We start from the raw sequence: 19,583 nt of genomic DNA, 5'->3' as shown, positions 1-19,583 counted from the left end.
CTCACCCCGCGACAGTGAAATTAATAACGCTGAAGTCCTCTCGATCTACTTGGCTAAAGCAGCAGTTCCGTCCTACCTTCTTTAGCAGGACTGAGAAGTCCCCGGAATTTCAAAATAATCTAGCTACTTTGCGCCAGTAGAGAAGTCTCCCGAGCCCAAAAAACTAATCCGCAGTTATTGGAATATACAGCCATAGGGCAACTACCAGCTATACTGGTGTACCACAAACCAAAATATACAATGGAAACAAAAATGTATCTAGACTTCATTAAAATGCGAGTATTTCAGAAAACTGTTCACCACTGTCCACACTGAATAGTTAATACCTACCGCTTCCTATAGTAACATTAGCGATATCTTGTAGGATCATTGATGCTGTGGGACACCGTCTGGTATCCGGCTCTTGCCATGCTGCTTCCAGACGATCTGGACTCTGATCACTGCACCATACCAAATAGAAGATTGAACAAGATTGACACTTTTGTAACAAGCTGATCAGGTCTCAGAACTCATAACTTCAATAACCTATCAAATCTTTCTGTAAATAATACTTAGCGTCTTGAGTACCTTGTTGGTAGATAAAACAAGTACGTGCGCTTTATAAGACTTTAATTTATCACGAAGGTGGATGGGTCATTCTTAGGGGTACTGAGATGTTGTTACTTTTGCACATAAGGGGCATACTATGGCCGTGTGCGAATTGGCGAGTACAGCTACGGCTATGGCTAGATTTCCGCGTCATCATCTGTTGAAGTATGGGACGTCCTTAGCAACACCTTTAGCAACATCTGTAGCCGTAGCTATAGCCGCAAATTCGGATACGGCATGAGATAACGAAGATCATGAAGTGTGGCTTTGATCAGAAATTCCCAGGTTTCGGTAAGCTCATACAACTAAAACAAAAAAACTAGTTTTACCATTTCCTTGTTGCCGGTCCTGCCTGTGCATCGTAAACACAAGGTACCATGGCAGAATCGCCAGCTGATGTCCTCGGCCAGCTGAACAAGCCAGTTTCGCCTTGTGTAATCTCCACCGGACAGAACGTCTCTAACGGGGCAGCCGTGGTGCGAGACGGCGTGGATGGGTCTAAAGGGGAAGTAGAAAGGACAGGCGGCACGGTACTCGGATGGGTCGTTGCTGGTGGTTGGTTAGTGCTCGGAGATTGCGTATTAGTTGAAGCATGGGTTGAAGGCAGCGGTTTGGTTGTTGGTAAAGGTAGGGTAGGGGTGGTCGGTGGTGGGTTGGTGGTAATGTTGACAAAGGGAGTGGTCAGGCTGGGGGTGGTAGGTAGCAGTAAAGATGTCGTAGATGTAGGCGCTAAACAAAAGCAATTAGTATGTAAAGTATTATTAAAGGGAAGGTGTACGTTTGTAAGCACACGTAAAATCAACTACTTTACTTGGTTTGGAGCACAGCAGCTGTTGATAGTATAAAGCATTTTGAAGAAAAAAAAAAGTTAGTTTTGTTATCAAAAGTTCCAAAAACCAAACACACAAACCAATGGGAATATAAATATGCAATATTCACCCAGTTCCAAATGAAATTTGAAAAGAAACGTCATGTCAATGGAAGTACACAGTATATCGAGATGTCAGTAACGTCTTGTACCCAGAGACACATTGCTATGCAACCAATTCAATGTCTGACTGACTATAATGAGTTCCGTGTCAATGTGTTAAATGTGACAGGATTGGTGAGGATAACTTATTTTAATAAAGCTAATTATTTTAGGAACCAATCTGGATTAAAAACTTTCCAGCAATCATGAAAATTTACATAATCGAAATGAGTGACTTAAGTTTTCCAGAAAATGTGCCCTTCCCATCTACTTAAATTTTCACAAACGAATTCCTCTTTGAAATTAGTGGTGAGTTTTCTTTAAACCTAAATAATGCAATTACGAGCGAAGTGCCATGCATAAAGGCAAGCTGTAGACCACGACGTCTCGGTTGATGCACGATCAGTGCACTTTCATAACGTCGCCATCAATGATGCGTTAAGTGTTAAGAGTTCTTGTTTGTTGGACACTTACCTTGGGACGATGGTCCTGTAGTCGCTAAGACATTGGGAAACGGAAACTGATACCCATCTTGAGAAAAAAGGAGAGTATATAAAAACTTTATTGCATCATTGAGATTCTGGATTAAATCCGAGCTCAGTTTTCTCATGTTTAGTTGATTGCACCGAAAGAAGATGCATTGCAGTACATGTTTTGTTTAAAGTTTATTGAGTCACCAGTTACTTTTTATCAATATTATTATGATATTAATGTTTACCTCCAAATAGTGTATGTTGAATTTTGTAATGAAATGTTCACATATGAATTGTATTGTTTATTATTATCTACATTTATATAGGATAAATGAGAACTTACTTAAGATGGCTGACTCTGGTCTGTTACACAAGTTACCCTGGCAGCAGTAGCGACATACAGAGTTCTCAGTACCAGAGTTACATTCATTCTGGTTGGCTTGGGCAGAGAGCAAACAGGCATCAAGTTGCTCACACGCCTTGGTGATTCTAAACTCACCATTATTGAGTCGCACAGTATTCTGACAAACACTCTGATAACAAAATATAAATTAAATTCATGGGAAAATATTAAAACAAAGTTAAGATTCTGTAGACTGACGAGTAGATTTGCCGCCAATGCTCTTTCGGCACAAGGATGTTATGTTAAATATAGGACTGGTTTGAAGTTAAACCTTAAAGGAACACGTTGCCTCGGATCGGTCGAGTTTGTCTTTGAAAAGAGTTTGAAGCCGTTTGTTTTGAAATGCAAATGGTTAGATAGATAATTTCAGTAAGTAACAATTGAGGTGTGTCGGCATGGTGCACATTACTAGATCAATGTGTTGCATAGGATCAACATGGAATCGTCGCTTATAACATGATTCCTTTGACATTGATTAAAACAACATTTTATAGCTTTTAGGTAAATTGCAAGACATTTAATAGGAGCAAAAAAGTTACTATTTCTATAGGAATAAATAATATCAATTAGATCAGCAATATTTCCAGCATGCGTGGTTCATCGGACACCGCTACTTTGAAAATTATTGTTTAGCCAAAATGGCTTGTTCGACAATGGTTCGTCGGACTATATGGCTTGTCGAACACAATGGCTTATCGAACACCGTCAGTGGCGTGTTAATCATGGAGTGTTGCACACTTGTCAGACACTTTGGTTGACGTGATGGTCGGTGAGGATGGATTGGACATCGTGGTTTGTCGAAAACAATGACTATGGCGTACGCCGGAACACACTAATTGGTTTGTCGGACTGTCGGAGACAATGACCAGATAAGGGTTTGTTTGCAGGATGCGGCACAATGGACAGTTTGACAATTTGATTGTCATACACAATAGTGTATAACGGGGCATAACGGTTCATAAACTTTATTTAACTCATGACACAAAAACGATTCCAGATAGCATTCCAAATCCAAACAATGACTATTGTAATAAAATACATCCATTCCTACATTTGCCCCGGAACATAGCTGTGTTGCGAAGTTACACGCTCCATTGGTAGACGCTTGATCACAGAAATAACACCGTTGAACTGTAAGGAAGAAAACAAATAAAGTATTTACTATTCAATAGTACAAAGCCAGTATAAATAAAACAATCGATTAACCAATATTTGTTCGATTTGTTCACTGAGTAATCACACCTAATGCAAATCAAATATTACAAATTCAAGCTACCAAACATTATGCTATCTTATAAACTGTATTACTGCTTTAATTAAAGTCAATATAAAAAATTGTAGTTAAAAATTAACCTGTTGACTGTTGTTACTAAAGCATTCAAGCATTTTACTGCTTTCTTCTTTAAAACAACAACAAACAAACAGACAAACAAGAGAAAACAATCAAACAAACACCCAAACAAACGAACAAACATACATACAAACAAACAAAAACCCCAACACCCCAACTAAAAAGCAAACAAACAAACAAACAAACAACCCAAACTAAACCTCAACAAACAAACAGGAATAATGTTGTATTTATCTTTACCAGGTATGCAGAAGGGAGCTTCACGGATAGTCTGCCGTTGTACAGACTCTGGGGTGTAACACTGAGCACCAGATACAACAAAGGATGTAATCTGTTTATTAATCAACCAATTCTTAAACCATAACAGATCACAATCGCACACCAGAGAATTGGAAATTAAATATCTGTAAAAGATACAAAATATGCACAGTTACTGATAATTATTCCATTTAGTAATAACTTGAGAGTGTGCCTTTTATATGTATTTATTTTAATTGATTCCAATTTCAACAATGACTAGCGTATAATATGCAATACAGTTCGTTAAAACCTGATTAGAAATTGAGTAGAGCCGTTTTGTATTTTAGGAGCCATGTTGCCAATCCATTTAAACGGAGCACCGTTAATACAGCACCCATAGGATGCACAGGGGATGACAAATACTATACACTATGAAGAAAACATTCAATTTGTTTACTTGATAATGCAATGCGATGAGAACCAACTCAAATGAGGTCTCTTAAACATTGCTGCAACTTATTTTAAGAGATTTGGTATTGGTTGGATGACCGTACCACTACAGTGAGAGGACTAAGTAGAGTCTATGAAAATTGAAACTCACTAATGGGCCATTAAAAGTGAATAAGGAAAATGGCAGAGACTACACCTGGAAATGAATGGACGTTCAATAGATACTATACGACACCCCAAACATTCATTTACTCACAGGTAGTCAAGCTGATCAAACAGATGAACAAATGCTGCATCGATGGTGGCAATGCCGTTACTTCCCAAATCACTAACAAACAGAAACACACAAAAGAAGACTACATTAATGTTGTTGTCGACTGGAGAAAACAGTCCCATTCAGTCACACTATTTTGTTAATAGCGTCAAAGTCTTTAAAGATGAGGGCTTGTGTTTTGACCAGAAATGGTATTCAAACTTTTCCGAGCGACACTTTGTCAGAATATTCTGTGCATTGAGTCTGGTTACAGATTCTAGTTTCAAGAGAAACACCGCTAATATAACGGGAAAATACCATTTTCACATGTTCATTTTAAACAACAATATTTAGTTTTTCACTTTTGTTGGTAGTATATACTATAACTTTCCTTGAAGTCGTTTTCTCCTTATATATTTCTGTGAGAGCAAAGTAAGAATCGGGTGCTAGCAGAACACGGGGTTGGATAGAATTTCAAAGCATTTGTTGCTCAAACCCAGCCGAAAAATGGAAGGGAGGTTATTTTTTGTATCCTTTGCTGCTCAAACCAAGCGAAAAAGAGGTGCGATTTGTCTAACCCTTTAATTCCAACATGAAACAAGTGGTGTTAATCAATTAAATAAAAAGTTAGCCTCGAAAAATTAGATTGATTCATCATCTATTCGGACTACAATGACAGTTTTAAGCTGTAAATTTGAATATAGCAAAACATGATTAAAAAAATAATAAAACATTGCAGTGCATTAAAGGCACTGGACATTATTGATGTTACTCAAAATAATTGATAGCATAAAAACCTACTTGTAGTAAGCAATGGAGAGCTGATGATCATGGTATAAAACAATGTGAGAAATGACTCGCCCATAAAATATTATTTGTGTTATATGTATTTGTTTATCAGATACTTACAGGTGCTTTAATTGTTGCAAGAATCTGAATTGGTTTGCGTATGCTGCTTCTAGGCTAATGCGGTTACCATTCAAATCCCTGGAGTACCATGGAAACAAAAAAATTATTCAAATAATTAAAGTCATCGTTATTTTTCTCAAAATACAGAAGAAAAGGTTACATTTAAAACAATTAGTATTTTGACCACTTTAAAGAGGTAATAATACAATGTAGGAGAGTAACTGCAAGTCCATCATGTAGGTTTAACCATGTTTATCTTATTTGGGATTATTTTCATACCCGATGCAAATTAACATCTCTTAAATCCCTGCAGTACCAGTGCGTTGAGACATCGAGTGGATTGGTTTTTACAAAACTCGGGAAGTACTGAGTACAGAGCTTAAAACACATCGGTGTGAGGGTAATGGAAAAAGATTGACACGTGGTAACTTTAACAAAAAGTACAGTTACTCCTTACTTGCCACATATAATATAGGGGTTAATCTATAATACAACGAACTCTTACATCGTAAATCGATAGTTGTCTGCAATTATTTTTTAGTAGAAAAGGCAAGGACGGAGTAGACAGGCACGACTTCTTAGTGCACCATTAAACAATAAATCAAGACCCGAGAGTTGAGACTTGTGTCATATTTTGCATGTCATGTTGAGATGAATATTCCATTGTATGGAGTTGGGATAGGCATATCAGAGGTGACAACAGAAGAATGTGCAAAGTATCGAGTCAATCGCAGGAAATAAAAATGCAAATTTATTGGCATGTCACAGTGGCATTTTAATTGGGTTGAGGTGCCATATCTATCAGTGTCACAGGGAACAGGAACGTCGCTCATAAGTTCACTTTTTAGAAATCGGTGAACTATCGAATCTTCTTTGTCATAATTTACCAATTACAGACAAAGTATGTTCATCAAAGATAAAGATATGGTTGACATTTCTTTATTCAAATCATAAACGTACCTCTTTAGTCAAGCCAATTTGCCCTTGGTCATAGCGCAACAAATATGTTTTTCTTCTTCTAGATCTCAGCGCTTTATAAGATTGATTGATTGATCGATTTATATTTAATTGGGTTGCTTCACTGCAAGAAAACTACACAGTGATGTTTCGAGTTAAAAAAAGAACAAAATGTCTTACAATAATTCAAGGTTTTGAAGATTCTTGAAAGCATCTTGGTGAATAAGTTCACTGCGGATGACGTTGTTCACGAGGTAGCTATACAAACAGAAACAGGAACAATATAAAGCACAGTCATTATCAAGGTGAGTGGGAGGAGGGGTATCGAATTATTGTTTTAAAGGGGCATACAAGTCGTTAATGGTCCCAAGCGGTGAGATAGTCGAGTTGTGGCGGTGCTCTCGCGAAATCACTGCTCTCGCGCGAACTGCTGGTGGCCCAACGTATACTACCCATTAGGGCCGTAGTCGTGGGAGCAGTTAGTCTCTCGAGAATACCGCGGGAATCGCGGGGAGAGTAGGAATGCTATGACCGCGACAGACATTAAACGACTTGTCCACAAGTCTAGGGTCATACCGGTGTGGCAGGAGATTCCGTCCAATGGCAAACCATGGAGATAGCCAACTGTGTACAGATTACTTCTGATAGCGCCCTCTTTTGCCACATCCTCCTTCAGCGCACATTACATTTCCCGTATGGGAAAACAGTGGAGAACAGAATCTCCGGGGGGGGGGGGGGGTATTAAATATAAAATCAGAATATTATAAAGCACGTTGCTGTATTGATTAAGCCTCTATATGTCAGGTAAAACAATCATGGAATGTGGACTTACAGCTCTCGGAGATTAACAAGGTTTGTAAAATCATCAGCCCCAATTGCCTCTATCGAGTGGTCATTTAGAACCCTGTATGAAAGAAATCAAGAACACACTATTACATCCGGTATATAATTTGCCAATTAAAGGATTGGTCCGTTATACCTCGACAGTTAAGACCCCCCCCCCCCTCCCGACCAAATGATCGGCCGTTGCAGTTGTTTAAAAAACGAGTGTCTTGGACGGTTTCAGATGCCGATATTTTCATGAGCCGCCGAAATAATGCAAATGATAATAAAGGTAAAAAGAAGTGGAAGTTTTTTTTTTTACAAAGGTAAAAAGAAGTGGATTTTTTTTTTTTTACATTCCTCTTCACCGTTCAGCTATTATAGCACGGAGGCCATTTTGCAAGCTCCAGACATTAACTAAATTGTTGTTAAGTATAGGTTTTTGAAACTGATGGTGGAAAATAACTAAAGATAGGTTTGTGAATATCTCCTTTTGGGTAGTAACGGTTACAATAGACTTCGGGAGAATGCTGGACTCTGTTTATTGCTGAATGCTGCTTAACTACTTGACTCGAATGCGTGTTTACCGCAAACCTCCCTTAGTTACTTTGTTGATGTTGTTGTTGATGTTGTTATTGTTGTTTTGTTGTTTGTTTGTTGTTGTTGTTGTTGTTGTTGTTGTTGTTGTTGTTGTTGTTGTTGTTGTTGTTGTTGTTGTTGTTGTTGTTGTTGTTGTTGTTGTTGTTGTTGTTTCGTTTTTTTCTGTGGCCCGGGGTGTGTCGTTCAAACCATGAGGTCAAACGGACATCTGTTGTTAACCCTGTTAATTGGAAAAAAAAAAAAAACGAAAAATATTTTATGAACAAAATTGCTTGAAATTTGTTTGTAATAATTATTTTCTTAAACCAATTAACAAGAGCCTGTTTGAAACAAAAAATCATTCAAATTGGGCCAACCTGGAACCCCACCCCAATCTATTTGGTTCGGCTCGAGCCATGGTCACCTTTCCAAATTACAACTTTGAAGAAATCGAGTCTGGTTTGGGTTGCGTTCAGATAATTATTTATTTAATGACAAATTGCAATGCCATTAACTTACAGGATAACTGTGTCGTCCGGTATTCCAGGTGGAACCTCTAATAGGTCTTGCCCAGTGCCATCACAATCTACCCTCAGCTCGTTATTTGTATCGTACGTACAACGGCAGATAGGGTCCGCTACACTGCAAGCCGTTTGCCCCATGACGAGTATCGCATCATACATGATTGCAACCACCAGAAGCAGCAGTCGTAATGAGTACATGCTGCATTGATACTGGTTGGACATCAACATTGAGTTACGAGTTATCAACTATTTTCTGAAATAAACAAAAACGTTATTCATATTAAACAAAAAAATACATAAAATGTTCGACTAATTTATGGGCACCAATGACTGACTTATGTTTACAGTGTAGTTTGTCCTACCGAATCTGACCGTTTCTTGCCTGTACCTAAAACATCGTGGTTTATGAGTGGATACCACATAAGAAAATCATTATCACTCGTGGGGTAGCTTTTCATCAAGACGAACAAGTAGTTTGTTCCCTAAATAATCATACGAGATAAAACAAAAGACATCCTGGGAAAGAACTTGTCCCTTGTTGCCTAGAAATCGAGGACACAATCATGAGAAGTGGGAAATTATTTCATGTTTTTTCCTTGCGCCTAGGCTAAACTTTTAACATAGAATTTGATAACCTAATGATGTTGTTGAAAACTAATTATGCGCAAGCAAGATAGTAAATGTGGCACCAATAACTGTTAAGTGACATTTTTACTTAATACTATTTTTACTTAAATTTGCAAAAACCAACACTTTTATTGTAATCTTTAGACAGCCATTAGTTCCATTTGTGCTTTTGTTAAATTGAAATGCTGTAGATTGACCAGTTGAACACCCAATCCAATCCAATCACCCAATCTAATCTGACAGAGCAAGGTCTGATGTAGAATTCTACCTCCATACACGGCATTGTTCCACTTCAACGAAAATCACAATAACAACTTATTATAATGGGGAGATGTGGACACTATTGGTAACTTCTCAAAATAACTATCATCACAAAACCTTTCTTGATTACAAGTAACGGGGAGAGGTTTAAAGTATAAAACATTGTGAGAAACAGCTCCCGCTGAAGTGACGCAGTTTTCGAGAAAGAAGTAATTTTCCCACGATTTTGATTTCGAGACCTCAAGTTTAGAATTTGAGGTCTCGAAATCAAGCATCAGAAAGCACACAACTTCGTGTGACAAGGGTGTTTTTGTCTTTAATTATTATCTCGCAACTTCGACGACCGATTGAGCTCAAATTTTCACAGGTTTGTTATTTTATGCATATGTTGAGATACACCAACTGAGAAGACTAATCTTTGACAATTACCAATAGTGTCCACTGTCTTTAAAACCTATACTTATTCAGCTGAGAACGATATCACTGAAAAAGGTGAACAGTTTTGATTCGAGGTGATTGTTTCGCGCTGACCCATAATCGTTGTACAACTGAACAGGGTTAGTGGTACTTGTTGATGTAACCTTTCACAACTTGGGGAAGCTGTTGTTAATACAGCCTTCGCCAAGTAAAGGCGGTTTATGGCTGCACTCTCCCTCACCGTACTGTGCAAATATTGTTATGGTAATAATTCCATTCCACAAGTGAATCTGGACATTTTAGACATGTACTTAACTATTACAGCCACATGTACATTTACAAACACATAATACACCAATAATCAGTTTACAATTGCCCGCTGAGTGTACGATGCAATAAAAGCTATATTGAGGCGGTTTTGTGTACCGCTCTTGAAGCTTTAAAATAACTGGATTTCCCCTTATTGGTTTATAGTTCGAGTAGCCTATTGTCAATGATGTCCAACATCGCAATGTAGTTTCATATAACCCATAGAGAAGGCAGCCGACTGCCAGTTGTTATCATCGATACCAAACAACTTGAGATCGTAGACCATCAACTCACTATGTTCACAAAAAATGACCTTGTGCTTTCCAGGGACATTTCCTGACAAGGAAGTAGACTAAACATGGCCTTTTAACAATTTAATTACCATAATATTGCTATAAATAACAGCGGGACAAGCTATGAGATGTGCGCCCTTTTTCGTAAATGTTGGTAGTTGTTGGGGAAAAGTCTCCCATAATACTCCCATTGTGGGTGTTTATTTTTTATCCCAGTTTAGTACGCTGTGAGGAAACTCCCTGACTCTGTTGTGTAAAACATGCAAGGCTCTGGCACAATTAGGTCTACGTAACAGTTCGTTTACGGCATCGTATGGCACTGTGAAAGTGTCTATCTATATTTAGCATATTAAAAACAACGTCTGAATGTTAGCTTAGCAGCATCCAGCGTAACCAAACGACATTCTCATAATAGTTTTTTATTTCTTGTGTTTGTTTGTTTGTGTGTGTTGTTGTTGCTGCTGCCTGCTAATGTTGTTGTTGTTGTTGTTGCTGTTGCATGCTAATGTTGTTGTAGTTGTTGTTGCTGTTGTTGTTGTTGTTGTTGTTGTTGTTGTTGTTGTTGTTGTTGTTGTTGTTGTTGTTGTTGTTACGGACAAGAGGGGTGTTACGGGCAACCTGAACGGTCGGGCGCATTGCCCTGCACCGTACTCTTCAATGCATCTTATCGTTTCAGCAGTTACACTATTATTTCCTTCAAAGTTTTGGACAGCCTACCATTGTGAGTAGCAAACTTTGTTATGTTAGTCTGAGATATTTGCTGTGTACACGACAATGTGCCGCGCCGGATACTTAGAAGCCTTACACGGACCACCAGCGCCTATGTGTCATTCTGCAATCACAAAGAACAACCAAGTATCAAACATCATCACTGTCCAAACGTCATCTCTTCTCACGTCATCAACCAGTAACAATCGCAACTTCATTTCCAATGTTTGCCTGATGCAGGCGTTAATACTTTCAATTTAAATGGGATAGTTGCCGGAATAGGGACAGTGATTGCCGGAACATGGTTTTGTCTTGGGTGTGAATGAATAGCTTTAGGCGGTCTATCTGAGTACGATGACTAAACCCACCCTGATTCCACACTCGACCCGTGTCATGAGTCGGTTACCACCCATGTTCAGACACCCATATGTTCAGACAACCATTGTATATTTTCGAAACCCTAATCGTAATCGTTCATGTGAATCTTGAGATGTTTTTGGAACTTGGGATTGCCGGAACATGGGGTGCCGGAACATGGGGGTGTCGAAACATTGGGTTGTCGGAACATAAGGTTGTCGGAACATAGGGGTGTCGGAACTTGGGGTTTTCGGAACATGGTGATGTCTGAACATAGGGTTGTCAGCAAGGGGTTCCCGAGTTGGAGCAGCACCGTTGAGTCCGGAAGGTTTGCGGTCAAACAGAAAGTGTAGCACAGAAAAATATACTATTGCGAACAGCCACCGGCTTTTCGGTAAAAAAAAAGAAAGTGTTTTGACCAATACTGGTAGTTATTGCTTCGTCTATATAAATTATATACAATAACTTGATATTTATCATGTAGCGTTTATATACCCTAGTAGACAAGTGGGGAACATATACAATGAGACGTTTAACATCATGTTTGCATCCATAAGTTGTATAGAGGCCGTGGAGAAATAAAATAATTGTCCCAACATGTGACATCATATGCACATGAAAAGATGAATACATCAAAGTTACAGAATAACGATACTATGAGATGAGATGATAATGAACCCCGAAGCCTAAAACATACGGATTATCTGGCCTTACTCTAACAGGCAACATATTAACGGTGACCTTGCATTGAGAACCCTTATTTTCTGTTTTTTGTTGTTTGCAGTTTCTCACTAGTGCACTAATTGATGCATGTTTAACAGATTCACAATAAAAGAAATTTAAATAACGCGTCATCTGTGGTAATATCTATCTCAATGATATGAGTTAATCTATAATTCAAATGCCATTCTGAAAGGTTTCAGGCCATTTCATAGAAAGATTTTCGAGAGAACAATCCGTAACAGCTTCGTAAAATGACGTCAATTCCACAGTATTCACAACAAATATTGTTGATAAACGGGGATAAAGGAATAATTATTGTGTGTAAAACTTTCCGCTTGGAAGTAATGGCACTAATGATGTCCCAGAAGTGCACAATAGTTAAAATTACTGTATTAAAGGAACACGTTGCCTTGGATCGGTCGAGTTGGTCTTTGAAAAGCGTTTTGTAACCGTTTGTTATAAAATGCATATGGTTATAAAGATGATGTAAAAGTAGAATACAATAATCTACACAAATGTGCCTCGAAATTGCCTGGTTTTCTTTTTACCTCGTCCAATAACACGGTCGGCCATTTATGGGAGTCAAAATGTTGACTCCCATAAATGGCCGACCGTGATAGTTCGCGACGTAAAAAGAAAATCGTGCAATTTTGAGTGATACTTGTGTGGATAATTATATTCTACTTTGTAAACATCTTTCTAACCATATACATTTCATAACAAACGGTTTCAAACGCTTTTTATAGACCAACTCGTCCGATCCAAGGCAACGTGTTCCTTAAAGCAAGCCCGAGGAAACCTGTTAACAATGGTGCATACGGCGCAATATTGTCCAATGCATCTGAATCAACGCAATTAAAGGTGAAGTATCTTGCTCAAGAACAAGTGTCAAGACAGGGACTCGAACACACGCCCCGGGTCGGAAACACAAGAGCATTGAGTTATAGAGCTGATTATGGGCTTAACTTCATCAACCAATCACAAACAAATTGCTTAGCACAGACAAATCTTGTTAACTATGAACACGTTGTTGATTCACGAACTTACTTTACTTAGCTGCAGAATTACGATAGCAGAAGATATTGGCCAGCATAATCACTAAGCTTGTCATTTCACTGGTCTAATTCACATTTTTTTACTGGTCCATATTTCAAATAAAATATGGAAGTTTTTCAAACTATAATAAGCCAGTTGGACCAATTGGGGTGGATTTTGACTGGGGTTTAAATGGCATTTTGGCCAGCGAACGGCTGTCAACAAATACCAGTATTCTTACTGGGTTTATCCAAACATATGCATACAAAAACAAATCTGTGTAAATTTTGACCCACGTTTGACCCAATTGGTCATCTAACTTGCAAGAGAATAAAGACAGAATAATACCCCTGTTACACACATTTTGTGTGCGTTTAGATGCCTAAAAAAGGCTTTAGGCCTGAATTCTATCAATACTTGAGTGAGAAATTACCCCCTTCTCAAAAACTACGTTACTTCAGAGGGAGCCGTTCTCAATATGTGTTTACGATAAAGTAAGTTTTTATGCTAACAATTATTTTGAAGAATTACCAATAGTGACCAGTGCACATTCACCCCATTACATTATCCCTTTTATCACAGACATACCTAGACCATTCCTAAAGACTTTCTATGGGAATTCCTTATTTTCTTTGCAATAAACCACTCGGCCATCACGATCTGCCACAACATGTTTGCGATACTGGAACTATACCAGCTTACGGTGTTTTTGTTACCTATCTATCAAATGCGGAAATACAGTCAGTTTATCCCTGGAATAGATACTACCATACATCTCATCCTATGACAAAACTTGTTGTTGATAACAAATAGATTGAATTCCACTGTGTAACATCGCAAATCTCACGAGATGGTATTTATTACACGAAGCAGAGTTTCAAATTCTACAACTATAATACGATGATTCTGTCCGTAAAATTATGAGCTTGATCTTAACCCACTCGGGCACAGGAAACCGCAACGGTGTATGAGTATTATTAACAGCAGTAAAAGCCCGATTTGTGTCAATTTGAATATGGTGTCAACCTTTTGCTCGTGTAATGGTTCCGTGATTCAACCATAAATACTTCATCCAAAAGTGAAAGCGAAGCAAATTTTCTTTCGTCACAGTTGGAAAAGTCGCCCCAATTAGGCGTCACAAGGTCTGCTTTCAGGTCAAGTGAACCAGGCTTTAAAGGCAGAGGACACTATTGGTAAATGTCAAAGACCAGTCTTCTCACTTGGTGTATCTCAACATATGTAGAAAATAACAAACCTGCGAAAATTTGAGCTCATCGGTCATCGAAGTAGCGATATAAAAATGAAAGAAAAAACACCCTTGTCACACGAAGTTGTGTGCTTTCTGATGCTTGATTTCGAGACCTAAAGTTCTAAATCCGAGGTCTCCAAATCAAATGCAACTTCTTTCTCGGTTCAGAGGGAGCCGTTTCTCACAATGTTTTATACTGTCAACCTCTTCTCATTACCCGTTACGAAGTAAGCTTTATGCAAACAATTATTTTGAGTTATTACCAATAGTGTCCACTGCCTTTAAGGCAACGTATACTTTTCGTTTATATCTTAAACTAAATGTAGGTATGTTCAATAAAAATGTGATTTTATTCAAAACGTACAGTGGCGTTTTCGAGACAATTTATCGCCGAAAATCCAGAGCGGTTGAGTCCAACCAGGAAGAATCCGGAGCTGGAAATCACAATATGAGAAACGTTTCCCGTTTCTCACATTCAAATTTTGGGGACACAAATTGATTTCTTTTTCTATCACCACACTTGGACGTGAAATGGTTCTCAAACTGCTTTATCGAAAGGTTATATTTCAAACCAAGAAAGTTTTTGCTTTTTAGTTTAAGGAGGGGTTACCAAACGTAGCCCTTTCCTTTAAAGGCAGTGGACACGACTGGTAATTACTCGAAATAATTATCAGCATAAAACCTCACTTGGTAATGAGTAATGGGGAGAGGTTGATAGTAATACGGCTCACTCTGAAGTGACGTAGTTTTCGAGAAAGAAGTAATTTTCCACGAATTTGATTTCGAGACCTCAGATTTAGAATTGAGGTCTCAAAATCAAGGATCTGAAAGCACACAACTTCGTGTGATAAGGGTGTTTTTTTTTAATTATTTTATATTTATCTCGCAACTCCGACGACCAATCGAGCCCAAGTTTCCCAGGTTTGTCATTTTAAGCATATGTTGAGATACACCAAATGATAAGACTGGTCTTTGACAATTACCAATAGTGTCCAGTGTCTTTAACATGAGAACACACTCGCTTTGTGACACATGATTGTGTAATGGCTGGAGTATAATGCAGGTCTTATTATAGTGCTTGGTCGCACCCGAGGGCATCTCAAAGCACTCATTACTTTTTCTACAAGATACGGACCTGTGTTCCAATAATAAGACCCAATTAGTTACAATGTACCAGTACATCCAGCAAACTGTACAAACTGGTACTAGCAACAGGTGATACATTTCGTCAACCAGATTCATGACTGAAAATCAATCAAAAACAATGAACTAATGTCCGATTCCAAAATATCTCACGTCCACCAGTCATGTACGATCATAGAGTAAGGACAGATTGTGAACATTGTCATGCGAAGGGCTTAACCAAACTGTTTGTATAATTATGTTTTTGGTTTAAAACAGCACCATCTGTCAAAATTCGTTCGGAGTGAAAGTAAAGAAGACAAAAATTCGGCAAAATTCATGCCTGGCAATTATGAGAGTGTGTAAATGGCATAATGGGGGGGGGGGGGACTTGTATGAACAAACCTAGTTTGATTTATCAGAGACAGCCCATCCAGCCTCCTCCCCAAACCAACCTCCACGCCCCTCAAAATAATCATAAATCGCCGCAAATTGGCAAGATTTGTTGCGTATAGAATATACCTACCAGAACATGCTCTATCCATTGATCCTTCCTGCAAAGTTCTTGCTCCTTGGTTCGATAGCACATAAGTGCCAAAAAGAGGCACAAGAAGAACTTACACCGTGTCGTGCCGAATAGACCTCAAATCTCTTCAACCAATATAGGCTGTCCAAATTTGCCCAGCGGTTTTGTCAACCAACTCTCGTAGTTTCCAGCAGAAACGAAACGATAGCCCAAAGGTTCACAGCTAAGATGTTGCAATATTCATGTAAATAACACACAATTAAAAGAAGCAAGGAGAGCCAAATAATGTGATAGCAGCATCAGTGATCCTGAAGTATCTTTAGTGGAGTCTCATCTTTACGGAAATCCACTGTACCGAGTTCGTGCATATAAACAAACATAAAACCAAACTATTTCACTACTGGTGACCTTTGTGAACTTTGACACGCAGGCTGTCAGATGACTAGCTTGAGTCACGTTATGCAGAAGGGCCTAGCCTGTGATGACTCCATCACCAAGGTGTGGTGTGCTTGGCATCATAGCATGCAACATTCATCACAAAATGTACCTTTGCTAAAACCACACACACCCTAAAATAGGAATATTCCTTGTTTTTTAAGATTTGTTTTTGTCTTCCGTATTAAATCGGGCGTAGAACCAGAGTTAAGATGTCAACACCATGCATCAATCTACAACCGTAAGAAAGGAAAAGGCAACTAAAGGCTTGCACTTGACTGAAAGTTTCAACTGGACTCATCAGACCCTTCAGCTGGTGATGTCCCTGTTCGGTTACTGCATTGCTACGCAAGTCCAAAACAATGGTTTACAATTCTTATGCAAGACGAAACAAACTGTGACGTCATACAGTTCTGAAGAACTATTTGCATCGAATAACGATTAGTTTGGTTTTTCGCAAGAGACCTGGCTACCCCCCCCCCATTTCTGTCCCCTCCCCCTCTTGTTGTATGCGTCGGTCCATGCAATTATTGGATGGGCTCAGTTCATTAGGCCTGATTGTTCCTATCTTGATGAATGTTGTGGTTTTAGCTATGCACGCAAGCAATCCTTCTCATCCCCAATAGAATCAACAACATGATTGACGGATTTACATGACGGAGTACATGAGACAGGTTGTCACATCAGTTTCTGTTTGGAGTGCAGCAGCAAATTCTTCTCCTTATAGGTTATTCTTTACATGTAACAGTGAATGGCGATCCCGACCGTCGTAATGAACTACTTGCAAATATTCTGAATAAAAAGTGATGTCAAGAACTTTCTCCTCACTTGCGTCATTTCATTTCAAGGCTGGTCGAAAAAAGGGAAGGACCTTGTAAAAACAAGGCGTGTGATGGTGACTTTATCGAGACCATTTTGGATTGAGCGTCATCACCAGAGCTATTTAAACTGCGTCATCTATCCCTTTGCTGTTGGTGACAGTATCACAATAATAGAGATATAGACGTATGTAAAAAAAAAAAAAAAAAAAGAAGAAGATAAATACACAAAAATGTACACGTTAGATAGTCCAGGATTTCACGTTCCAGTGATGGGATGGAACCGACACATATCTGGCTCAGGCTAACCCGTAAACTGGCTAAAAAGATCTGGATTCGGATGATGTGTCAATATGACCCTTTTCGGGTTATGTTGGCACTTATCTTAGATCATTGGCCCAGCAACGTGTAAGGACACACAAGACATGGATTAAGAAGTTAAGATCAAGTATATCTTGTTGTATGCGTTTTCCTTTGGAGACATAATTCCATGGTTTCCAATACTATAGTTGGTTGTCCAATGGGGTGCACTTTGTGTTACAGTTTTATCTAAGTTGAACCATTGATTCCTATAACAATGAAAACATTGCTTGAATATGTCCTTCATTCAGGCTTGTCTCTCTCCACATGACTAGACCAAACGTTGCGAAGGAGAGACGGGCAAACCATTATTAGTGTGCTGTCTCAAAAAGCAATAATGCAATCAGCCGGGTCAAACTGTGTTGCATTTATTTTTTTCTTTTATCAACCTCAGCAGAATTGAAAACACACACCATAGAAGAGCAAAACCTAAGTGAACATTACACATTGTTGTGGGCGCAAGTATGATTAATGACAGCTTGCAACCCGTGGATGATGGCCGATCTCCCCCATCCATCCCATTCCTTACCAACCACCTTCAAACAAGTGTTGATTTTACCTAAATGAAGCCGGCTAAATAACCGATTAAAAACTGTTCACTGATTAATCATATGATGCTAGTTCATTTAGTCAAACAAGGCAATAATGATAATTACTTACTGTTTGTTCACAGTAATTCACTGTAGTTTGCTCCTGAGTTCTGTCTGACTAACAGAGTCCCACAACACCGATTAACTGACCAATTACTGTATGCAGGTAATAACAGTCCGGCTCCGCACCGCTTCATCTGTATGTCGACGGGGGACACAAGTCAAGCAACGCGGTCATCACGATGATCGTTAATTCACTTTTACTTTCTTGTTTATCGCTGTAGTGTAGCGATCAAACTTTCTGTTGAGATATGAAGGATATTGTAATTCGGTTGAACTGTTGACAGACTGAGCCAGACTCTGCGTTATAACTGTTACAGACTCACTAGCTTATTATTGTATGGAGTTTTATTATACAATACGCGGAAGTACGTGGGGCGAATCAGTGTAGACGGTATTTGACTACCTCAAGGTCCTACCACCAATACGAGATTATCCCTTGTGCCAATGATCACACAACAGTGGCAAAATAAAGGCCGGCTTTCAAATCAATCGAAAGTTATGTAATCGGATTTATGAAGACCATTGGTCTTTGAATAGGTAATGTGGTCTGTATTAAGGATGAACACTCCATGAACACGGAAATGTTGTTCATTGCCACAAAACACCTGCGTCGTTATAATTATTGTTGCCAGATAAATAATTGGTCATAAAATTGTAACATTTTCTTTGAAATAGTCACTGGTTGATCCATCCCACACACAATAACATAACTATTATTTGGTAAAAGGATTAACACAATTGCCTACCGTTAAATTGTAAGTGAAAGTGCAAAGAAATTTAACATCTGTTAAATCGTTACGGTACCCACTGCTAATAAAATATAGGATTCGAACTGCCTCTAGATACCGGGCAATCTCGGTAGTCTAGTTTGAAAGACACTGCTGTAGAGTTGCAGTGGTCATGGGTTCGACTCCCACCGGAGTAATATGCCTGTGATTGTTTTCACAGGACTCGGGAAAGTACTGAGTATACAGTGCTAACTATCGTTGGTGTAAGGGTAACCAAACAGTTATCCACATTCTACATTTTTACAGCTATTAAACCAAAAACAACAGCGACACTTTATAAAGTATTGTACAAGGGGAATTAAATTGAGGGTTTTTAGAAATTATGATATAGGATAATATAATGTAAACACCTACACAAACTAAACTTCGAGGGCAAACGGATC

The 19,583-nt window shown here is 38.7% G+C and overlaps 1 protein-coding gene across 4 annotated transcripts in view; it reads right to left on the bottom strand.

Moving 5' to 3' along the window:
• The window catches only part of LOC139946992 (adhesion G-protein coupled receptor G6-like), a 37,167-nt gene extending 18,471 nt beyond the window's left edge, over window positions 1–18,696 (bottom strand). For 2 of the 4 annotated variants that reach the window (XM_071944797.1, XM_071944799.1), the window contains exons 1-12: window positions 18,420–18,696; window positions 8,515–8,772; window positions 7,427–7,498; window positions 6,775–6,852; window positions 5,638–5,715; window positions 4,732–4,803; window positions 4,026–4,189; window positions 3,486–3,565; window positions 2,375–2,564; window positions 2,033–2,089; window positions 918–1,317; window positions 331–440 (exon numbers count right to left, since the gene is read on the bottom strand). In XM_071944797.1, the coding sequence (XP_071800898.1) occupies window positions 331–440; window positions 918–1,317; window positions 2,033–2,089; window positions 2,375–2,564; window positions 3,486–3,565; window positions 4,026–4,189; window positions 4,732–4,803; window positions 5,638–5,715; window positions 6,775–6,852; window positions 7,427–7,498; window positions 8,515–8,747 (1,534 nt within the window). In that variant the 5' untranslated portion in view covers window positions 8,748–8,772; window positions 18,420–18,696. Of the gene's footprint in view, window positions 1–330; window positions 441–917; window positions 1,318–2,032; window positions 2,090–2,374; window positions 2,565–3,485; window positions 3,566–4,025; window positions 4,190–4,731; window positions 4,804–5,637; window positions 5,716–6,774; window positions 6,853–7,426; window positions 7,499–8,514; window positions 8,773–16,146; window positions 16,543–18,419 lie in introns of those variants that run through there. The other 2 variants (XM_071944800.1, XM_071944798.1) reach the window with 2 other exon arrangements.
• Between the last annotated feature and the right edge of the window lie 887 nt (window positions 18,697–19,583).

The sequence above is a fragment of the Asterias amurensis genome, chromosome 14 (genome assembly GCF_032118995.1).
Source record: "Asterias amurensis chromosome 14, ASM3211899v1".
Lineage (NCBI taxonomy): Eukaryota > Metazoa > Echinodermata > Asteroidea > Forcipulatida > Asteriidae > Asterias > Asterias amurensis.
The sequence above is the reverse complement of the archived record's forward strand: the minus strand, read 5'-3'. Positions and strand labels throughout refer to the sequence as shown.